General features: G+C 44.0%; 1 protein-coding gene across 1 annotated transcript in view; it reads right to left on the reverse strand.

Annotated features, from left to right (window-relative positions):
• The window catches only part of LOC109897375 (acyl-coenzyme A thioesterase 1), a 29,613-nt gene extending 16,019 nt beyond the window's left edge, over positions 1-13,594 (reverse strand). Inside the window, exons 1-2 of the mRNA XM_020491885.2 lie at positions 13,041-13,594; positions 12,221-12,426 (exon numbers count right to left, since the gene is read on the reverse strand). Of these exons, the coding sequence (XP_020347474.1) occupies positions 12,221-12,426; positions 13,041-13,575 (741 nt within the window). The 5' untranslated portion in view covers positions 13,576-13,594. The remainder of the gene's footprint in view (positions 1-12,220; positions 12,427-13,040) is intronic.
• Positions 13,595-23,279: the final 9,685 nt, after the last annotated feature.

A 23,279-nucleotide genomic window follows, 5' to 3' on the forward strand; every position in this document is an offset into this window, starting at 1 on the left:
GAAAACAGGGGAGAAATAATCACGAGAGTGATACGGTGTTGTATTCTCAATTTAACGTTTAGTTGAATGAGAAAAAGACTGCGATTTTCCCCAGGAATATGGGTGGAGACCAGAGCAATCGATCTCCGGCTCATAGATTAAGAGCATTTCGTAGATCACAGATTAACACTTTTAGGCACTACAAAATCAAGTAATCAATATAACATTTACACATTACTCTCACAATTCGTACCCTTTGACAGATTTGAACTTTAACACAATTATATGAATGTTATCAATCTTTATCAACTGATACTGAATGCATCTTTTTAACCTTAGATGTTTTAAGATCCTCACATACTATGAACTTACTAATACTTTTTAATGTATAACAGGCTATGAATATTTCCTTTAACCTGTCACACTCTCCCCGACACAATAAATGTTGTCCCAACATTACCAACATTGTCTTCTTCAACAGTCCGTATGCACTGGACCTAGAAAATCCTCTTCTGTAAGGTAGTACTTGAGCAGAGGTCAAGGGTCACAGTTCAAATATAACTAACAAGTTATATTCACAGTCCATATCTGTTGACCAGCTATATAACATAAGCAGTATTTTCTCATACTATTGATCAACAGTCCATCAATTTTAATGATCTATATGCATAGTCTGCAAATTGTCTCTTTTGACAGTCTGTGAAATCAGACAGTAGTCCATGGTCAAACATGTCAACTCTGTAGTCTCATGTTTGCTGAAGCCCATACATGTAAGGTGGCTGAAAGTAACATTGCTGTAGTGATGGCAGCCATGGAACCAGTCCTGGTGCAGAGTAGACAGGGAACAACTGTGGCTGTGGCTGTATACTGTAGCAGGAAGGGATACCAAGCTGATCATAGGTGATACGTCTTGGAGGGTGTCTCTCTCTTTGTGGCAGTGGGTAGGCTGGTTCCTCAGGTTCAGCAGCATCAGTATATGAAGGAAAGGCACTTGGTGGACGATCATCAGGCACATTTTCAGCAGGCAAGTTACTCTCCTCAGCAGGCAGGTCTTTAACTGTTGTTGTCTCCTCCAGCCGCTTTTCAACAAGAAGCTGTGCTGGTAGCGTATCAGGGACTGGCACTGCAACTGTCTGTTTCACTGATGGGGGCCTGTGTTCCCACTCTCTCGCTGATTCAGCATTCCTCTCCTCAGGTACTGTAGGAGATGTGGGAACCTGTAGCGGCTCATGATGAAGGTCATATTCATCCCCACTATCTTCATCAGAATCTAGAGTCTGTGATGCAGGCTGGTGTCTCCTCGTTTTCTGACTTCTGTCCACTTTGGTCATTTCTGGTTGTGTCTCAAAAGGTAAGTGGTCACAGGACATGAGCAGATTTCTGTGCAGGACCCTGGAGCGTCCCCTACCGTTTTCTGGTCTCAATTCATAAATCGGCAGGTCTGAACCCATTTGTCTCACCACTGTGTGAATTGTATCTTCCCAATAGTTACGGAGTTTTCCTGGTCCTCCTCTTGGTGTCAGGTTTTTAATCAGAACTCGCTCGCCAGGCTGTAGCACTGAACTCCTAACTTTAGTGTCATAGTACTTCTTACTTCTTTCAGCGGCTTTCTGAGCATTTTCATTTGCAATGGCGTATGCTTCTTCCATCCCTCGTTTCCAGTTCTCCACGTATTCTCGCTGGTTACTGGAACCTGCCTCTGTGCACAATCCAAAGAGCATATCAACTGGAAGCCTGGGTGATCTCCCAAACAGAAGATAAAATGGTGAATAGCCAGTCACTTCGCAACGGGTGCGGTTATAGGCATAAACCAGTTTGTTCAGAGACTCCTTCCAATTTGACTTTTGTGTCTCAGTTAGTGTCTTTAACATTTGCAACAATGTTCTGTTCATGCGTTCCGCTTGACCGTTTCCCATCGGGTGATAGGGTGTTGTCCTGGACCCTGCCATGCCACTGAGTTTCTTTAACTGATGGAACAACTGATTTTCAAATACTCCCCCTTGGTCATGGTGGATGCGGGACGGGAACCCAAACTTCAGGGCAAAGTCATTGAAGATGAGATTTGCAGCAGTTTTACCTGACTTTGATGTGGTGGCGTGAGTGAACCGTGTAAAATGATCAACAATCACGAGGATGTACTCATATCCCCCTTTGCATCTGTCGAGATGAAGGAAGTCAATACATACCAGTTCAAATGGCTGTGTTGTCACAATGTTTGTCAGAGGAGCTCTTGTTGCATGGGCTGGCTTTTTCTGCTTGACACAGCTACAAGTTTTAGTCACATAGTGCTCGATGTCAGATTGCATATATGGCCAGAAGAAGCGGTCACGTACTAGTGATACAGTGCGGTCAGTACCTTGGTGTCCCATGTTATTGTGCAACTCTTCCATCACGTTACCTTTGTACTGCTCTGGTAGAACTAACTGCTTGCGGGCTGTAGTGATTCTGTACAGAATGCCATCACTGTCTATTGTCAATTTGTCCCATTCTCTGAATAGGCATTTTGTCTTTGGACTGAATTTCTTTTGCTCTTTAACTGGCGGTTTGGAACCAGACAGTTTGAAATTGAGCACAGGACGGATGACCGGATCAAATTCTTGTGCTTCTCTTATCCCATCTTTTGGGATCGAGCTGGTTGTTGCAGTGGTTGTCTCACCTTCAGCTGATACTGCCATAGATGCAGCTGAAAATGACCAAGTTACAACAGCCGCTTTCTGTACCTCAACTGCTTGTATCGTGGCGGCGATGGTGTCTGGTGGAAGCTCCTCAGAACATTCTCTCATCAGTGACTCTACATCCAGTGGCATCCTTGACAAAGCATCTGCATCACCGTTCTCTCTGCCTGGCCTGTACTTTATTGTAAAGTGGAAATCAGCCAAGTCTGCAACCCACCTGGAAGTGGTTGCGTTCAGTTTTGCAGTAGACAGAATGTAGCAGAGCGGGTTGTTATCGCTGTATACAGTGAAGGTCGGAGCATAGTACAAATAGTCATGGAACTTATCAGTGATTGCCCATTTTAGAGCTAGAAATTCTAGCTTGCTCGAGTGGTAGTGATAGTTCTTCTCAGCTGCTGTTAAGGTTCGAGAGCCATAAGCAATGACCCTACGCTTCCCCTCTTGCTTTTGATAAAGAACTGCTCCCAAGCCTTGGTGTGACGCATCAGTGTGTACAACAAATGGCTGAGTGAAATCAGGGAAACCTAAAACTGGTGGGTGAAGCAAACACTCAATCAGCTGTTCAAGTGCCTGTTGATGCTGGTCAGTCCACAGGATTGGCTTGTTTGAGGGCACCACATGACTTACTTTCTTTGTTTTTGTTTTCCGTGGGTGGTCAGGTAATTTCTCTGAATCTGCTTTCAGGAGGTCATACAGGCAGCAGGCACTCCTAGAAAAGTCTTTGATGTACTGTCTGTAGTAAGTGAGTAAACCAAGCATTTTTCTGAGCTGGCCCACAGTCTCTGGTCTGATTTCTTTCAATGCTCTTACTGCTTCAAAATCGGCTGGGTCAACTCGGCTGCCCTCTGCAGACACTATTCTGCCCAAATAACGGACCTGGGGTTTAAAGAGATCACACTTACTTGGCTTGAGTTTAATGCCATACTCTCTGAGACGCTGCAAAACTTTTCGCACATCATTCACATGGCTGTCGAATGTTTTACTGAAAAATAGCGTGTCGTCCAGATAAGGAATGCAGATGTTATCCCGGAGCCCTTCCAAACACTCCTCCATACACCGCTGAAAAGCTGCAGGAGCGTTCATGAGGCTGAATGGCATACGTATCCACTCATAGAGTCCCCATGGGGTCACAAATGCTGTCAGTGGTCTGCTCTCTTCAGAGATGAACCCCTGGTGATACGCTTTCCCCTGATCTAAGAGGGAGAACCAGGAATTACCCCCTAAACTGTCCATGATGTCTTGGACCCGAGGGATGGGCTGGCGGTCGGGATGTGTCTTTCTGTTCAGGTCTCTGTAATCTATACACAACCGGAGGGTCCCGTCCTTCTTACGAACCCACACGACAGGTGAAGAATATGAAGAGTTTGACTTCCTAACCCAGCCCTGGACTATGAGGTCATAAATGTAACCCTTCATCTCCTGATACAGTGGCCTGGGCACTGACATGTATGTGCGCTTTACTGGTTCAGAGTCCTTTAGAGAAATAGTCATTTTCAATCGTTCAATGCAGCCAATGTCATTGTCTGATCTGGAGAAGGAGTGACACTCTTCTCTAAGCATTTGCCTCACAACCTCTCTCTGTTCTTCGGTTAGGTGAGTTAAATCTACTGGTGGATCCCACTGTTCAGTAGCAGTACATGGGGTTCGAACGCTGGTGTGATTCACTGTGGCTGGGGTGACAGTTTTTTCAAAGACTTGGGCAGGTAACACAGTCATAATGGTTTGTACTGTACCGATTATTGTGCGTCCTAGCAGGGCAATGTCGTGGTCAGTGGGGTTAGAGACATCAAGCAGGATAACTGGAAAAACACCTTTCCTGACTCTGACTAGTGTGTCAAAGAACTCAAGGTCGTCTGGCCACTGCGGGTTCAGGTCTGGCTGGAAAAGCATTGTCATGTAATCTTTGAAAGGCTGGGAAGCTACACGGCACTCAATCTGAATGCTACTGTGTTTTGGTACAGCAACCTTCTCTTTCTTGGTTTTCACTGCGTATTCATCTGTCTGTTCTGCGCTAACAGCCTGTATAAAAGCTCTCACCTTGTTTCTATTGAGGCTTGGGAAAGCTGTTTTTACTGTACTGTATCGTTTAGTCTTTTCGGTCATTGTCAGGATGTGCTCGATAACATTGAAACCTATGATGGGATGTGATAGGTGACAGCCTTTCATTACCAGCACCGGGATGATCAGTTCCTTTGTTTGGTCAGTTTCAGAGGCTAGCCGAAAAGTTGTTTCAATCCATCCCAGGTACGGCATTTCAGTCCCATTTGCTGCAGTCAACCTTAGATCATCAGGTGAGTCCAGAATTTCTGAAACATCTCTCAGCCTTGCGTTTGGGAGAGATTCCTCTTTCCATCGTTCATCAATGACCGATACCTGAGAGCCTGTGTCCCATAGAGCTTGGAGGTGGTGGCGATTCAGGTGACACTCAATAAGGCACTGTCTGCCTACTAGCGAGGTGACCTTACGGGGGTGGCAACCTTGAGCTAGGGATGGTAAGGAGTGGGCATTTTCCTCTGTACAGGAAAACCTTTCACTATTAGAGTCAATTTTCAGGTGAGTGCATTTTTCCTTATGTTTAGTCCAATATTGGTTTTGACATACTTTGGAACAGTACAGTGTCTCTTTACATGATGAACATTGTTTCAGGTTCTCAAATGAATCTTCTCTGGCACAATTTGCACATTCCTGGGACTTTTTGGTAGCTACGGTTAACACTCGTCCCTCAGCGGTAACCCGTTTCCGTTTAAAGGGGCCTCCCTTGATGGTCTGGCTCCCCGGATTTTACATCCAGCTTGAAAATGTTCTCCACTCCCACATCGGAAGCAGTGTGTGCAGCGTGCATCTGTTCTGGCCTGCTGGCAGACAAAACACCTCCTTGGAGCTTGAGCAGAGTGGTTGGTATACCGGTTAGGTGCATATTGATGCTGCGCAGGGTCAGGTGCTTGGGACCGACTGTAGTTGCTGTAATACTGCTGCTGGGAAACAGGTGGCTGGGGGTCCCTATTTGGCCTCCTAACTGGGGGTGGGGCATAGGCACAAGGCGGTGACTGAAACATAGGCTGCTGTAATGTCTCTTTAATCTGAGCAATCTCTGCACTGAGACCTTTTAGAGAAGCTACACCTGTCTTAAGTTCAGCTAACTCTGTTAACAGTCCTGCAGGTATCGTAGTTTTGGCTTCCTTCACAGGACACTTTGCAGATGGCGTATCTTCTAACTGGACTACACTTACAGTTGTAGCAGGCTGTGGGGCATTAAACCGCTTTTTGTTTCGTCTTTTTATCTCATTAGCACAAGCAATGTTAAGCTTCTCTAGCAAAACCTCATCTGATGTTTTGCTCTCTAGCAGGAGAGGCTGCATGTCAATCCTGATACTGTCACTCTGGAGACCCGTAAGGACTGTGTGAAAACACATGCTCTGGACTAGAGCAGGGTCATACTTAAGCCCTGATTCTGACTCCTGGGATGCAAACAGTACTTTTTGCCTCAAATCTAAAACACGCATCAGGAAACTTTGAGGGGTCTCCTTGCTATGCTGTGCTTCTGAAGCTAGCTGTTTGTAAAGCTCTGTTGCACTCTTCTCTTGGAAGTGGGAACGCAGGATACATCTAAGTGTGGGAAGAGTTAGCTGGGGTTTACCTTCCAAGTAGCTGCGTAGCTGTGAGCCTGGAGAAATAGCCCTGACTACTGCGTATACTATTTCTACCTCAGGATATCCTCTGTTAAGTCCATTTTCAATCTGATGGACAAGGCTAGAAAAAAATCAGTTTTTCTTTCTGGCCCGGTTCACCTATCTGACCAGAAATTTTAAACTCTTTGCGCCAGTATGAGCTGGGCTGTGCATTGGGTGAGAGCGGCACGCTCCCCTGAAGATTGGCATGTTGTTGGGGCTGACGCAGAGAATCACTGGCTTTGGCTGCAATAATCTGCTCAGTTCCCACCCCTTGTTGTGGAGTTACAGTTCTCAATTCCTCTATTCTGTGATGTGTTCCGGCTGGTTCAATATCATGGTCAATTTGCCCTGTTTTGTTATCTATGCCACTGATCATCTCTGTCATTTTGTCTCTAAGTAGCAACAATTCCGACATGCCGCCATCTTCTAACTCTGCAACTTCCTCTCTTTCAAGGAACATCATAATGCGAGTCATTAATGCTATGCGGGATTTGTCTTTAACATCTCTTCTCTGTTCGCCTGATATTTCAAGGAAATCACATATCTCTAGTAATTTGTCTTTAGTCAGGGTGTGCAATTCTCCTACTACCTCTTCCTGTAGTTCTTCCAAGGCACTTGTCATGTTGACAGAACAGGAGGAACTTTTACTGTGCAGGACTTGACTCTGAATTAGATGGTCCTTACTGTCTCTGATGGTCGATCAATGGCCTCAGTTGACACGTACTTAACCACTAACTTCCAACTTCCCTCAAACAGCAACACTTTCCTCACTGCAGCCTGCCTGAGTTGTTATGTGGAGATTTAGCTGGCTCGGAATTCAGCGACCAGGGTGTGGAAACTGGACATCTGAGCAGCAATCTCAGCGGAGCCTCCAAAAATGTTACGCCCCTGAAAACAGGGGAGAAATAATCACGAGAGTGATACGGTGTTGTATTCTCAATTTAACGTTTAGTTGAATCAGTTTCACAAAAGTAACACATTACAAAACAACAGAAAAACCATTATACAAATAACACAGCAAAATATCTTATTAACAACGTACATGTTCATTCACAATCGACATAAAATGGCAGCTACTGAGTTATAACATTTAAATTACTATTTTTATCATCAATAAAGTACCTGAAAACAGGGGAGAAATAATCACGAGAGTGATACGGTGTTGTATTCTCAATTTAACGTTTAGTTGAATGAGAAAAAGACCGCGATTTTCCCCAGGAATATGGGTGGAGACCAGAGCAATCGATCTCCGGCTCATAGATTAAGAGCATTTCGTAGATCACAGATTAACACTTTTAGGCACTATAAAATAAAGTAATCAATATAACGTTTACACATTACTCTCACAATTCATACCCTTTGACAGATTTGAACTTTAACACAATTATATGAATGTTATCAATCTTTATCAACTGATACTGAATGCATCTTTTTAACCTTAGATGTTTTAAGATCCTCACATACTATGAACTTACTAATACTTTTTAATGTATAACAGGCTATGACTATTTCCTTTAACCTGTCACACGAGCAAGGAGGCCTACAAACCTGACTCAGTTACACGAGCTCTGTTATGAGGAATGGGCCAAAATTCTCCCAACTTATTGTGGGAAGCTTGTGGAAGGCTACCCGAAACATTTGACCCAAGTTAAACAATTTAAAAGGCAATGCTACTAAATACTAAGTGAGTGTATGTAAACTTCTGACCCACTGGGAATGTGATTAAAGAAATAAAAGCTGAAATAAATCCTTTCTCCACTATTATTCTGACATTTCATTCTTAAAATAAAGTGGTGATCCTAACTGACCTAAAAAAGGAATTTTTACTATGATTAAATGTCAGGAATTGTGAAAAACTGAGTTTAAATGTATTTGGCTAATGTGTATGTAAACTTCAACAGTATGTAAACAAGGTATGTTTTTTGTGTGTAGATTGATGAAGGATTCATTTCTTAAATCTGTTTCAGAATAAGGCTGTAACATAACAAGTGGGGAAAGTCAAGGGGTCTGAATACTTTGAGAATGTACTTTAGAACTACTAAAGAAAAATCACTGTCAGACCATACATCAGAGTTCCTCAAACTTTGTCTTCGAGACCCCAAGTGGTGGACGTTTTAGTTTTGGCCCTAGCACTACACAGCTGATTCAAGTAATCATCAAGATTTGATATTTTGAATCAGCTGTGCACCCTTTGGGGTCCTGGGGACCGAGTTTGGAAAACACTGCCCAATAGGTTGCTGATTTATACCTGGTCAAGATGGTGCCGGAGAAGAAGACAGACGTTTTACGTGCCCCCAGCCGATTGTGTTTTTTTGTTTGTTTATAAAAAAAAGGTTTTACATAATGTTGCAGCTACAGTCACTTATGACCAAAAATAACTTCTAGACATCCGGACTGCGATTACTCACCACGGACAAGCAGAATCCTTTTTTTCCTTTCATGACTCTGACGAGTCCGACGCAAAGGATATACTGCTTCCTCTGGAACTGGCCCCGATCCCTGTGATCTGCGTGAAGAGGCGGCGGAGAAAAAGGGCTGCCTTCTAAGAATTCGTAGGCAATGGAATAAACCCCCACTTCCCTCCATTCTGCAAGCAAATGTGCTATCTTTGGACAATAAAATCGACAAGTTATGTGGAAGATTAAACTACCAACGGGACATAAAAAACTAACATCTTATGCTTCACGGAGTCGTGGCTGAACGATGACAAAATCAACATACAGCTGGCTGGTCATACGATGTACCGGCAGGACAGAACAGCAGCGTCTGATAAGACAAGGTGAGGCGGTCTATGTATTTTTGTAATCAACAGCTGGTGCACGATATCTAAGGAAGTCTCGAGCTATTGCTCCCCTGAGGTAGAGGATCTCATGATAAGCTGTAGACCACACTACCTACCGAAGAGAGATTTCATCTGTATTCTTTGTAGCTGTTTACATACCACCACAGTCAGTCAGAGGCTGGCACTAACATAGCATTGAATGAGCTGTATTCCGCCATAAGCAAACAAGAAAACGCTCACCCAGAGGCGGCGCTCCTAGTAGCCAGGGACGTTAATGCAGGGAAACTTAAATCAGTTTTTACTAAATTTCTATCAGCATGTTGTATGTGCAACCAGAAGAAAAAGAACTCTGGACCACCTATACTCCACACAGAAGCTCTCCCTCCATTTGGCAAATCTGACCATAATTATATCCTCCTGATTCCTGCTTAAAAGCAAAAATTAAAGCAGGAGGCACCAGTGACTAGATCCAATAAAAAAAAGTGGTCAGAGGACACAGATGCTAAGCTACAGGACTGTTTTGCTAGCACAGACTAGAATATGTTCCGGGATTCCGCCGATGGCATTGAGGAGTACGCCAGATCAGTCATTGGCATCATCAATAAGTGCATCTATGACGTCGTCCCCACAGTGACAGTACGTACATACCCCGACCAGAAGCCATGGATTACAGGCAGCATCCACACTGAGCTAAAGGCTAGAGCTGCCACTTTCAAGGAGCAGGACTCTAACCCGGAAGCTTATAAGAAATCCCGCTATGCCGTCCGACGAACCATCACAAGCAAAGTGTCAATACATGACTAAGCTTGAATCATACTACACCGGGTCTGACGCTCATCGGATGTGGCAGGGCTTGCAAACCATTACAGACTACAAAAGGGAAGCACTGCCGAGAGCTTCCCAGTGTCACAAGCCTACCAGACGAGCTAAACTACTTCTATGCTCACTCCGAGGCAAATAACACTGAAACATGCACACCAGCTGTTCCGGAAGACTGTGTGATCACGCTCTCCGCAGCCGATGTGAGTAAGACCTTTAAAACAGGTCAACATTCACAAGGCCGCAGGGCCAGACAGATTACAAGGACATGTACTGCGAGCATGCACTGACCAACAGGCAAGTGTCTTCACTGGTATTTTCAACCTCACCCTGTCCAAGTCTGTAATACCAACATGTTTTAAGCAGACCACCATAGTCCCTGTGTCCAAGAACACTAAGGTAATCTGCCTAAATGACTACTGACCCATAGCACTCACGTCTGTAGCCATGAAGTGCTTTGAAAGGCAGGTCATGGCTCACATCAACACCATTGTCCCAGAAACCCTGGATCCTGGACTTCCTGACGGGCAGCCCCAGGCGGTAAGTGTAGGTAACAACACATCCACCACGCTGATCCTCAACACAGGGGCCTCTCAGGGGTGTGTGCTCAGTCCCCTCCTGTACTCCCTGTTCACTCATGACTGCACGGCCAGGCACTACAACACCATCATTATATTTGCTGATGACAACTGTGATCACCGACAACGACGAGAAAACCTATAGCGAGGAGGTCATAGACCTGGCCGTGTGATGCCAGGACAACAACCTCTCTCTCAATGTGATCAAGACAAAGGAGATGATTGTGGACTACAGGAAAAAGAGGATCAAGCACGCACTCATTCTCATCGACGGGGCTGCAGTGGAACAGTTTGAGAGCTTCAAGTTCCTTGGGTATCCACATCACCAACAAAATAACATGGTCCAAGCACACCAAGACAGTCGCGAAGAGGGCACAACAAAACCTAAAAGATTTGGCATGGGTCCTCAGATCCTTATATTATACAGCTGCACCATCGAGAGCATCCGGACTGGTTTCATCACTGCCTGGTATGGCAACTGCTCGGCCTCTGACCGCAAGGCACGACATTGGGTAGTGTGTACGGCCCAGTACATCACCGGGGCCAAGCTTCCTGCCATCCAGGACCTCTATACCAGGCGGTGTCAGAGGAAGGCCCTAAAAATTGTAAAAGACTCCAGTCACCCTAGTCATAGACTGTTCTCTATGCTACAGCACGGCAAGCGGTACCAGAGCGCCAAGTCTAGGTCCAAGAGGCTTCTAAACAGCTTCTACCCCCGAGCCATAAGACTCCTGAACATCTAGTCAAATGGCTACCCAGACTATTTGCAGTGTCCCCCCCCCATCCCCTTCTACACCACTACTACTCTGTTGTCATCTATGCATAGTACCTTTAATAACTACCTACATGTACATACTACCTCAACTAACCGGTGCCCCCGCACATTGACTCTGTATCGGTACCCCCTGTAAATAGTCTCTCTAGTGTTATTTTACTGCTGCTCTTTAATTACTTCTCTCTTATCTATATTTTTTTAACTGCATTGTTGGTCAGGGGATAGTAAGTAAGCATTTCACTGTAAGGTCTACACCTGTTGTAGTCGGCGAATATGACTCATAAAATTTGATTTGATTAGGTTACCAGATTAGGAAAAGCCCCAGGGGAAACAATTTTCCCCACCACTCTGGACCCTGTAGTGCCACCTCTGCATCATCGGTCCCCCAAAAATATTTTGTAGTGGGGGGTGCAGTTTGTCAAACATGTGGGTCAAAAATCACTGATGTATTGCAATTTCAATGAAATTGGCATAAAACACTTAACCATTGACTTAAGGACTCAAAACCCAAAATTAGGGACTTGTGACTTAACCTGAGCTATTAAATTTGGAACTTTACTTGAGACTTCCCCATCATTACTTGGGACTTGACTCAAGAGATAAGACTTGCTTAGGACTTGGTCTCACGTCTGTTGGGTGGTCCCTGATGAATTTGCTAACACAAATGGGGTCCCGCCCCAAAAAAGTTGGAGAACCCCTGGTGTAGAGCAAACAGAAGCCACTAGATAGTAGCATTTACCACAGCTAACAAAATATTGAAGCATAGTGAGAGGAACCTCAAGGTGACATTTTCTTCTCATGGAACAAATGGCCTATATTCACAATGTGTCGGAGTTAAGAGTGCTGGACATTATATGGACATGAGGAACCTGTTCCTAGATCAGCACTCCTAATCTCAGATGTTTTATGAGTACGGGCACTGATTTTCTTCCTCCACTAACCTGTGGCTGTTGCCTCAGGAAAGTGATAGCCTCTTCAAAGTACTCCAGGTCAAAGTATTTGGGCACGGTTCTGGGCAGGTCCTGGAAGCCAAAGTAGGCCAGAGCCAGAACCACAAAGCCTTTGTTAGCCAGCAGACTGGCCCGGACCTCTGATATACCTCCACCCAGAGTATACACATCCAGTACACCGGGGAATGGACCCTGCCCTGTGAGGTTTGGGGAATAAAAGAGGAATAGGAGAAAGAGAATAACAGAAATGTACTGTACTGTTTTGTCACTCACTGCAGGTGGAGATGCTTTCTGGCCTAAATATATAAAACCTATGCAATGCAAAGTAGGCTTTGTTATCTAATGCCTTGATCATACCGACAGCGTCATTGGATTTTGGTACACCTGAAGTTCGCCTTGCAGCATTGCGTTGCAGAGGCAGTTGCAGTGGGCTCTGGGTGGTGCATACGTTGGATTTATTGAGCTTATGCATCAAACTGAATGTGTAGAGGGCTTGACAGAAATGGTAGCAGAAGGTGAATATTGAACTTTTGTTGCACACACAGTACCATTTTGCACAATGCAATGACTCTGTCCGTGTGATCAAGGCATAACCTTAAAGGCCTTCTAAACTGTAATTTGTGCTTTTCTTAGGAGAGTTCACAACAAAATATTCAGACACTTTTCATCATAATATAGACCCTTTCGTTAAACCGGTATGAATAAGGTACATAACAATCTATGGATTTCTATTTCTTTAGAACTTAATCCTGGTCCCATAGACACAAAAATATAATTTCCCACTTCAGGGCATTTTAAATTGCCTACTAACCGGGTGGTAGAAAGAGGACTCCCCGTATTCTCCCTGCTTTCATGCCCAACGGTATTCTCCTTACCCCTTCCGTCATGAACCGCCTCTCGTTGGTCTCTGTGGCCAAGAGCTCACCTGTGTCCCCATGCAGCACTTCTATGTCAACCATCATTGAACCCAAAACATTTTTTTTTAACAGTTTGCTGTGTGGAGTCTCGGCCACCATGGCCCAAAACAAGCCCATGGATTCAACTCCCGTGTAGCTGCCGCCCAGAGAAGGAGAGCGACACAGGTCCACCTGTCCGCTAGCATCTGCAGCGACCAGAGCGGAAGCTCTAAAGATGACCCCTTTATCGTCCTTGAGTTTGGACCTCAACTCTACTTTCTGGTGGGGAGAAAGTCCATCTACCTTCACGTGCACCGGTTCGTCGAAGAAACAGCGAGGGCTGGGGAGAAGCCGGACGCAAACCTGTTGCGAACTCGACCTCAGTGTTGTTTGAAAACGTATAAACCATATTTTTGAGATAACTTCACCGTAAACCCGTTGGTGGAACATGGCCACAGATAGAACAAGTAGCCAGATGTTTCACCGGATGTATAAATCTGAAGCATCCGGTTGAAATTTGTACTCGGTTTTGACTAGATGGATACAGCTTTTGTCATAGTTCACTTTTCGTAGGTTATGAGAATTAACATAGCAGGTTAGGAATATAGTTAAGGGTTAGCTAATATGCACTTTTGACGTTAATTTGACAAAGCTGTAGCCACAGCATACTGTCTTCGCTATATCCCTTCTAGCCATGACCTTTCCACGAACCACCAAATATGGCGAAGTATCATTGGCCGTGTTCGAGAGCATCAAAAGGACAGCAGGTGACTGCCGGATCTACAAATCACCTTGCATCATACAGTACATAAGAACTCACTACAATTTGTAGGTCAGTCAATCGCAATGGTACATTGCGGTTTTGATCCTCTCGAACACGATCATAGTCTTACGTCAGTTTCAGATCACTCCTACGCGAAGCTCGTCCTTCAACCGATATTGGGGTCATGGCTAGATGGAATCCAGCTTTTGTCAAATTAACGTCAGATTTAACTTTTCGTAGCGGTTTATGAGAATTTACGCAGCAGGTTAGGATAATTACTTTAATGTTAGGAAACGAGTTGGGGTTAGCTAAAATGATTTTTTTTAAATGACTTTTGACGTTAACTTGCCAAAAGCTATATCTCCTCTAGCCATGATCAGATCTTGGTATGTTTGCAGTCATGGCTAGGAGTCAAGCTTTTGTAGAAATTGCATTTGAGTTAACCCTAACCCTTTTCCTAAACGTAACCGAATTATCCTAACCTGCTACATTAATTATTTTTTGTTGTTGCCAGCACTGAAGACATCTATATCGTCAGCTAATACAGCACTAGTAAAGGTCCAGTGCAAAACTTTAGTGAACAAATTTAAACTAAATGTATTGGAGTGTTTACCAGCATTTGTAACTTGAGTCTGAAAAGTATCTGTACAAACAGTTCATCTGATAATACTTGTTGGAATATAAAAATGCTTGATATATGTTTTTCAGTTTCTTGAAATACTTTGCAAATGCAACTTATTTCTTTGTGAAAAACGAAATGCTCTATTCATTCCTTTTTCTAGTCGCTCTTATCAAGAGAAACTTATAGTAGTGCGTGCATACATTTTCACACTTTTTCGCACTGGTCCCCCGTGGGAATCAAACCCTAGCATTGCAAGCACCATGCTCTATTAACTGAGCCAGATCATATCATCACAAATCACTTGATGTCTCAATGTACTCAATTACTGTGTTGTGCATTGTTTTTATTCAAGGTTGATGGAAAGTCTAACGGTACAAACCTAGATTAAAAAAAAAAAAAATTAATTTCACCTTTATTTAACCAGGTAGGCTAGTTGAGAACAAGTTCTCATTTGCAACTGCGACCTGGCCAAGATAAAGCATAGCAATTCGACACATACAACAACACAGAGTTACACATGGAATAAACAGAACACAGTCAATAATACAGTAGAACAAAAGAAAACAAAAAGTCTATATGCAGTGAGTGCAAATGAGGTAAGGTAAGGGAGTTAAGGCAATAAATAGGCCATGGTGGCGAAGTAATTACAATATAGCAATTAAACACTGGAATGGTAGATGTGCAGAAGATGAATGTGCAAGTAGAGATACTGGGGTGCAAAGGAGCACGATAAATAAATAAATACAGTATGGGGATGAGGTAGGTAGATAGATGGGCTTTTTACAGATGGGCTATGTACAGGTGCAGTGATCTGTGAGCTGCTCTGGCAGCTGGTACTTAAAGCTAGTGAGGGAGATATGAGTCTCCAGCTTCAGAGATTTTTGTAGTTCGTTCCAGTCATTGGCAGCAGAGAACTGGAAGGAAAGACGAACAAAGGAGGAATTGGCTTTGGGGGTGACCAGTGAGATATACCTGCTGGAGCGTGTGCTAGGAGTGGGTGCTGCTATGGTGACCAGTGAGCTGAGATAAGGCCAGGGCTTTACCTAGCAGAGACTTGTAGATAACCTGTAGCCAGTGGGTTTGGCGACGAGTATGAAGCGAGGGCCAACCAACGAGAGCGTACAGGTCGCAATGGTGGGTAGTGTATGGGGCTTTGGTGACAAAACGGATGGCACTGTGATAGACTGCATCCAGTTTGTTGAGTAGAGTGTTAGATGCTATTTTGTAAATGACATCACCGAGGTCGAGGATCGGTAGGATGGTCAGTTTTACGAGGGTATTTTTGGCAGCATGAGTGAAGGATGCTTTGTTGCGATATAGGAAGCCAATTCTAGATTTAATTTTGGATTGGAGATGCTTAATGTGAGTCTGGAAGGAGAGTTTATAGTCTAACCAGACACCTAGGCATTTGTAGTTGTCCACGTATTCTAATTTCAGAACCGTCCAGAGTAGTGATGCTGGACGGGCGGGAAGGTGAGGGCAGTGATCGGTTGAATAGCATGCATTTAATTTGACTTGCGTTTAAGAGCAGTTGGAGGCTACGGAAGGAGAGTTGTATGGCATTGAAGCTCGTCTGGAGGTTAGTTAACACAGTGTCCAAAGAGGGGCCAGAAGTATACAGAATGGTGTCTGCGTAGAGGTTTACCAGAGAATCACCAGCAGCAAGAGCAACATCATTGATGTATACAGAGAAGAGAGTCGGCCCAAGGGTTGAACCCTGTGGCATCCCCATAGAGACTGCCAGAGGTCCGGACAACAGGCCCTCTGATTTGACACACTGAACTCTATCAGAGAAGTAGTTGGTAAACCAGGCGAGGCAATCATTTGAGAAACCAAGGCTGTCGAGTCTGCCAATAAGAATGTGGTGATTGACAGAGTCGAAAGCCTTGGCCAGGTCAATGAATATGGCTGCACGTAATGTCTCTTATCGATGGCGGTTATGATGTCGTTTAGGACCTTGAGCGTGGCTGAGGTGCACCCATGACCAGCTCTGAAACCAGATTGCATAGTGGAGAAGGTACGGTGGGATTCGAAATGGTTGGTAATCTGTTTGTTAACTTGGCTTTCCAATACCTTAGAAAGACAGGGTAGGATATATATAGGTCTGTAGCAATTTGGGTCTAGAGTGTCACCTTTGAAGAGGGGGATGACCGCGGCAGCTTTCCAATCTTTGGGAAGCTCAGACAATACGAAAGAGAGGTTGAACAAGCTAGTAATAGGGGTTGCAACAATTCCGGCAAATAATTTTAGAAAGAGAGGGTCCAGATTGTCTAGCCCTGCTGATTTGTAGGGGTACAGATTTTGCAGCTCTTTCAGAACATCAGCTATCTGGATTTGGGTAAAGGAGAAATGGTGGGGGCTTTGGCTGTGGGAACCAGTTGAGACTCTGTGACAGGAGCTGGTTGAAGCACATCTGTGGGAGTGGCGAGCTGAATCTCTAAGCAGGAGCCGGTGTAGTAGAACCTACTACTAACTTGAACTCCATTGTCAAAACAGGCTGGATCTGCAGGGCTGGGGTCGGCTGGAGCACAGTGGTAGGGTGCTCCGCCAGGGTGAGCTCTGGCTCATCTTGCCCTGGAGAAAGCTGTAGCACCACTGTGAGGGACTCCACAACAGGAGTCGGATCCGAGACCGGGGCTAATGGTGAAGCTGATGTGGATTGGCGCTGCGTCTCAAGCATCTTCTGACGTCTGGCTTCAAAGAGCTGGTCGCGCTGGCCGTGCTGGCACCGCAGAACTTTATTCTGGCGCTTCCGGTGTAGTATCTGTTTCATGACGATCTCTGAGATGATGCCATCAACTTCAGCTTGGTGGCACAGGTCTCTGTTCTCCCCCATTAAGACGTCTTTCAGTTGTAAGAGGAGAGAACTGTTGAAGGACTGGCTGAGCCAGTCAGGTGACAACTGGCAGTGTCCATCAGGTAAGTACTGGCGATGGTGGTTGGGTGAACTGCATGAACCTACGATCTTCCAGACTGCTTCTTTTTTTTTCTTTCAATTTTTTTATTTGACCCCTTTTTCTCCCCAATTTCTTGGTATCCAATTGTTAGTAGCTACTATCTTGTCTCATCGCTACAACTCCCGTACGGCTCGGGAGAGACGAAGGTTGAAAGTCATGCGTCCTCGCTTCTTAACACAGCGTGCATCCAACCCGGAAGCCAGCCGCACCACTGTGTCGGAGGAAACACCGTGCACCTGGCAACCTCGGTTAGCGTGCACTGCGTCCGGCCCACCACAGGAGTCGCTGGTGCGCGATGAGACAAGGATATCCCTACCGGCCAAACCCTCCCTATCCCGGACGACGCTAGGCCAATTGTGCGTCGCCCCACGGACCTCCCGGTCGCGGCCGGTTATGACAGAGCCTGGGCGCGAACCCAGAGTCTCTGGTGGCACAGCTGGCGCTGCAGTACAGCACCCTTAACCATCTTCCAGACTGCTTCAATGAGCTCATCAATCTCGTCATACTGGCTGGGTGAATCCTGCATGATACTGTTCTTAATTATACAACTACCTTTTTTGACAAAGCGGAGATACTGATTTTTCTTTGCACAGTGCTACAGACATCTACAGTGAGGGAAAAAAGTATTTCATCCCCTGCTGATTTTGTACGTTTGCCCACTGACAAAGAAATTATCTGTCAATAATTTTTTTTTAAATCCAGAAAAACACGTCAAAACTGTTATAAATTGATTTTAATTTTAATGAGGGAAATAAGTATTTGACCCCCTCTCAATCAGAAGGATTTCTGGCTCCCAGGTGTCTTTTATACAGGTAATGAGCTGAGATTAGGAGCACACTCTTAAAGGGAGTGCTCCTAATCTCAGTTTGTTACCTGTATGAAAGACACCTGTCCACAGAAGCAATCAATCAATCAGATTCCAAACTTTCCACCATGGCCAAGACCAAAGAGCTCTCCAAGGATGTCAAGGACAAGATTGTAGACCTACACAAGGCTGAAATGGGCTACAAGACCATCGCCAAGCAGCTTGGTGAGAAGGTGACAACAGTTGGTGTGATTATTCGCAAATGGAAGAAACACAAAAGAACTGTCAATCTCCCTCGGCCTGGGGCTCCATGCAAGATCTCACCTCGTGGAGTTGCAATGATCATGAGAACGGTGAGGAATCAGCCCATAACTACACGGGAGGATCTTGTCAATGATCTCAAGGCAGCTGGGACCATAGTCACCAAGAAAACAATTTGTAACACACTACACCGTGAATGACTGAAATCCTGCACCGCCTGCAAGGTCCCCCTGCTCAAGAAAGCACATATACATGCCCGTCTGAAGTTTGCCAATGAACATCTGAATGATTCAGAGGACAACTGAAAGTGTTGTGGTCAGATGAGACCAAAATGGAGCTCTTTGGCATCAACTCAACTCGCCGTGTTTGGAGGAGGAGGAATGCTGCCTATGACCCCAAGAACACCATCCTCACCGTCAAACATGGAGGTGGTAACATTATGCTTTGGGGGTGTTTTTCTGCTAAGTGGACAGGACAACTTCACCGCATCAAAGGGATGATGGACGGGGCCATGTACCGTCAAATCTTGGGTGAGAACCTCCTTCCCTCAGCCAGGGCATTGAAAATGGGTCGTGGATGGGTATTCCAGCATGACAATGACCCAAAACACATGGCCAAAGCAACAAAGGAGTGGCTCAAGAAGAAGCACATTAAGGTCCTGGAGTGGCCTAGCCAGTCTCCAGACTTTAATCCCATAGAAAATCTGTGGAGGGAGCTGAAGGTTTGAGTTTTGCTGAGGGGGTCAAATACTTATTTCCCTCATTAAAATGCAAATCAATTTATAACATTTTTGCCATGCGTTTTTCTGGATTTTTTTGTTTGTTATTCTGTCTCTCACTGTTCAAATAAACCTACCATTAAAATTATAGACTGATCATTTCTTTGTCAGTGGGCAAACATACAAAATCAGCAGGGGATCAAATACTTTTCTCCCTCATTGTATATCTGTCCGCTACTACTAGTAAAGGCCCAGTACACTACTTTTGTGAGAAAAAATATACATATTTACTGTACCAGTCAAAAGTTTGGACACACCTACAGTACTCGTTCAAGGGTTTTTCTTTATTTGAACTATTTTCTACATTGTAGAATAATAGTGAAGAAATCAAAACTATGAAATAACCCACATGGAATCACGTAGTAACCAAAAAAGGGTTAAACAACTGAAAATATATTTTCTATTTTAGATTCTTCAAAGTAGCCACATTTTGCCTTGATGACAGCTTTGCACACTCTCGGCATTCTCTTAAGAAAACCAGACGGCAGAATGATCAGGGATGTTCTCTTGATAAGTGTGTGAATTGGACCATTTTCCTGTCAAAACGTAACGAGTACTTTTGGGTGTCTGGGGAAATATATGAAGATAAAAGTACATAATTTTCTTTAGGAATGTATTGAAGTAAAAGTTGGCAAAAATATAAAAAGTATAGTAAAGTACAGATACCCCAAAATCTACTTAAGTAGTACTTTAACGTATTTTTACTTAAGTACTTTACACCACTGGGGAAACCAAGCCAGGAAAAAATTGCCATATTACAACCTACTGTATGTGTTTTGTTTTGTTTGCTCTATACCCTGCTTGTTCAAATGCCTTGCCACTGTAATATATAGGCCTAAGGCCGAGACAATAAGAAGACACAGTGGCAGAACAAATTCAACCACACCAGTGTTTCATCACAAAACCGCAGAACAGGGAGCAACATCTGTCCGATGAAGTCCACAAAGCATATTGCATATAGGCTAACAAACAGTTCTATGACCTACAGCATGGTCAAGCAAGTTCATGTTTCCGACATTTTTGGACTACTAAACAACTATTGATTTTGAACCACAGACAGTTACCGCTAGTCGCAAAGAAAAACAGGAGCTGCCTACACTAGTCCAGCACCATTTCAATATCATCAAATCCCCTATGCTTAGTCTAATACAGTGCCAATCAAAATATACCTTAAACAATTTAGTCCAATCAACATCAGCTAAATATGATGTGGCTGTCCATGGTACTGATGTCTGTCTGTGTGTCTGTGCGTGTGTCTGTGCGTGCATGCTTGCAAGTAGCAAAACATGTTGACTCACCCTACTTGTAGAGAAATGCCAATGCCATCCTCCTCTCTTGAATATGTGTGAAGGAAAGTTTTATGTTTGTGCTTTTCTAATAACCAATTCGACTGGGTTCATGCAAGTGACTGATTGATCGTGCCTGGGAGGAATTCTCACTATCAGTATAAGCAATTTGGCAGTAAGCCCAGGACATTGCTTTGAGACCGAAAGGGGTTATCTCAGTTTCAAGGTCTCAGCTTGGAGAGAGGAAGTCTCGTGAGGTGTTAGTCTCTCACATGCATGAACCAAATGTTAATGATGAATTCATTATGAATAATGAATAATGTTAATCATGCAAATATAACTTGTCTATGTAAGCAGTATATAAGAGAACTAACGGGACTGCCCCGGGGGGAGCTCCCGACCAACGTGTACTATGGTGCATTAAGTTTGTTGGAACCTCACCAGCTTGCTGATAATAAATAATTTTAAATGTAATATTGACTTCAGGTGTCCCTAGTTGTAATTTCCACAAAATACATGTATGCATGAAGGGTTTCAGTAAGTTTTGGAATGTATGAGGGACGTTTATCGGCTGCACCAAGTCAATGTGCTGATATGCCTTGGCTCCAAGATGGTGTCACCTCTGTGCGCATGTGTTCTGTCCTCCGCATGGTATCCGGATGGGAAATCTCTACAGAAAAGTGGCACATTGGACTCGAAATTAACTCCATTATTCTCAAACATCGGCAAAGTATTATAAAGATATGGATAAACGGGAAGAATCCACGCCAAAGGCAGCAAAGTACAAGGACAAGAAACAGAAACCTGGACGGCTTTATCGAAATAAATCATTTAAGTCCTTGGAGAGTTTTGTAAATTAAATTTTGTGAAGGGACACCGTACACATACAGTGCCTTGCGAAAGTATTCGGCCCCCTTGAACTTTGCAACCTTTTGCCACATTTCAGGCTTCAGACATAAAGATATAAAACTGTATTTTTTTGTGAAGAATCAACAACAAGTGGGACACAATCATGAAGTGGAACGACATTTATTGGATATTTCAAACTTTTTTAACATATCAAAAACTGAAAAATTGGGCGTGCAAAATTATTCAGCCCCCTTAAGTTAATACTTTGTAGCGCCACCTTTTGCTGCGATTACAGCTGTAAGTCGCTTGGGGTATGTCTCAGTTTTGCACATCGAGAGACTGACATTTTTTCCCATTCCTCCTTGCAAAACAGCTCGAGCTCAGTGAGGTTGGATGGAGAGCATTTGTGAACAGCAGTTTTCAGTTCTTTCCACAGATTCTCGATTGGATTCAGGTCTGGACTTTGACTTGGCCATTCTAACACCTGGATATGTTTATTTTTGAACCATTCCATTGTAGATTTTGCTTTATGTTTTGGATCATTGTCTTGTTGGAAGACAAATCTCCGTCCCAGTCTCAGGTCTTTTGCAGACTCCATCAGGTTTTCTTCCAGAATGGTCCTGTATTTGGCTCCATCCATCTTCCCATCAATTTTAACCATCTTCCCTGTCCCTGCTGAAGAAAAACAGGCCCAAACCATGATGCTGCCACCACCATGTTTGACAGTGGGGATGGTGTGTTCAGGGTGATGAGCTGTGTTGCTTTTACGCCAAACATAACTTTTTGCATTGTTGCCAAAAAGTTCAATTTGTTCATAAATGACCAGCATGGTCGAATAATAATAAGGCAGAACAGTTGAAACTGGAGCAGCAGCACGGCCAGGTGGACTGGGGACAGCAAGGAGTCATCATGTCAGACAGTCCTTGGGCATGGTCCTAGGGCTCAGGTCCTCCGAGAGAGAGAAAGAAAGAGAGAAGGAGAGAATTAGGAATTGGAATTGCTGTGTTCTGACTGTCCTCAGGTTTTATCTTCTGGACTGAATTGTCATTGTTGCAACAAAAAAATGACATGGCACAACATTGCTTTCTCTTTAACAGCCAGTACTATCAAATTAAGACAATGGGCACTAAAATTGACAATTGAAATTGAAAATCAGTGAGAAGGTGTGTCAGTGTCTTTACCTAGTCCTATTCGGGACATTTTTTTAAATTTAACTAGACAAGTCACTTAAGAACCAATTCTTATTTACAATGACAGCCTAGGAACAGTGGGTTAACTACCTTGTCAGTGGCAGAACGACAGATTTTTTACCTTGCCAGCTCAGGGATGCGATCTAGCAACCTTTCAGTTACTGACCCAATGCTCTAACCACTAGGCTACCTGCCGCAACAATCTTCTTCAACTGGTGTCTGTCTTTGGCCACAGTCCCATGTCAGTCATAACAAGCAGGGAGCTCATTCATCAGGATTTGTGCTGACACTGTGGTCACAAAATCTGCAGAATGAAAAACAATTCAGTGAACCCATCAGTTCCTTCAAAATACTGCCCTCTGCGGGTAATGGGGGAAAAAAAGAAATCAACACAGTTTGGCAAAGGTCTGCATAAAGAGGTGTGTATTAGGCTATACCAAATACTTGGACAGAGGAAGTTCATCTTTGGTGTGAGACATTCTAAAGAGAGAGTGAGTCTTGTATCTTCGATGTTAGTCATATTTCTCCCGACGATGCGATTCTAGAGGTCAACTGAAGCTTTTCACTAAATACGCTCTTTCATTAAGGTGCCAAAGGTCATACATGACCATGACAGGATAATTACCGTTTTCCCTCATTTGTC

The sequence above is a fragment of the Oncorhynchus kisutch genome, linkage group LG10 (assembly GCF_002021735.2).
Source record: "Oncorhynchus kisutch isolate 150728-3 linkage group LG10, Okis_V2, whole genome shotgun sequence".
Taxonomy (NCBI): domain Eukaryota; kingdom Metazoa; phylum Chordata; class Actinopteri; order Salmoniformes; family Salmonidae; genus Oncorhynchus; species Oncorhynchus kisutch.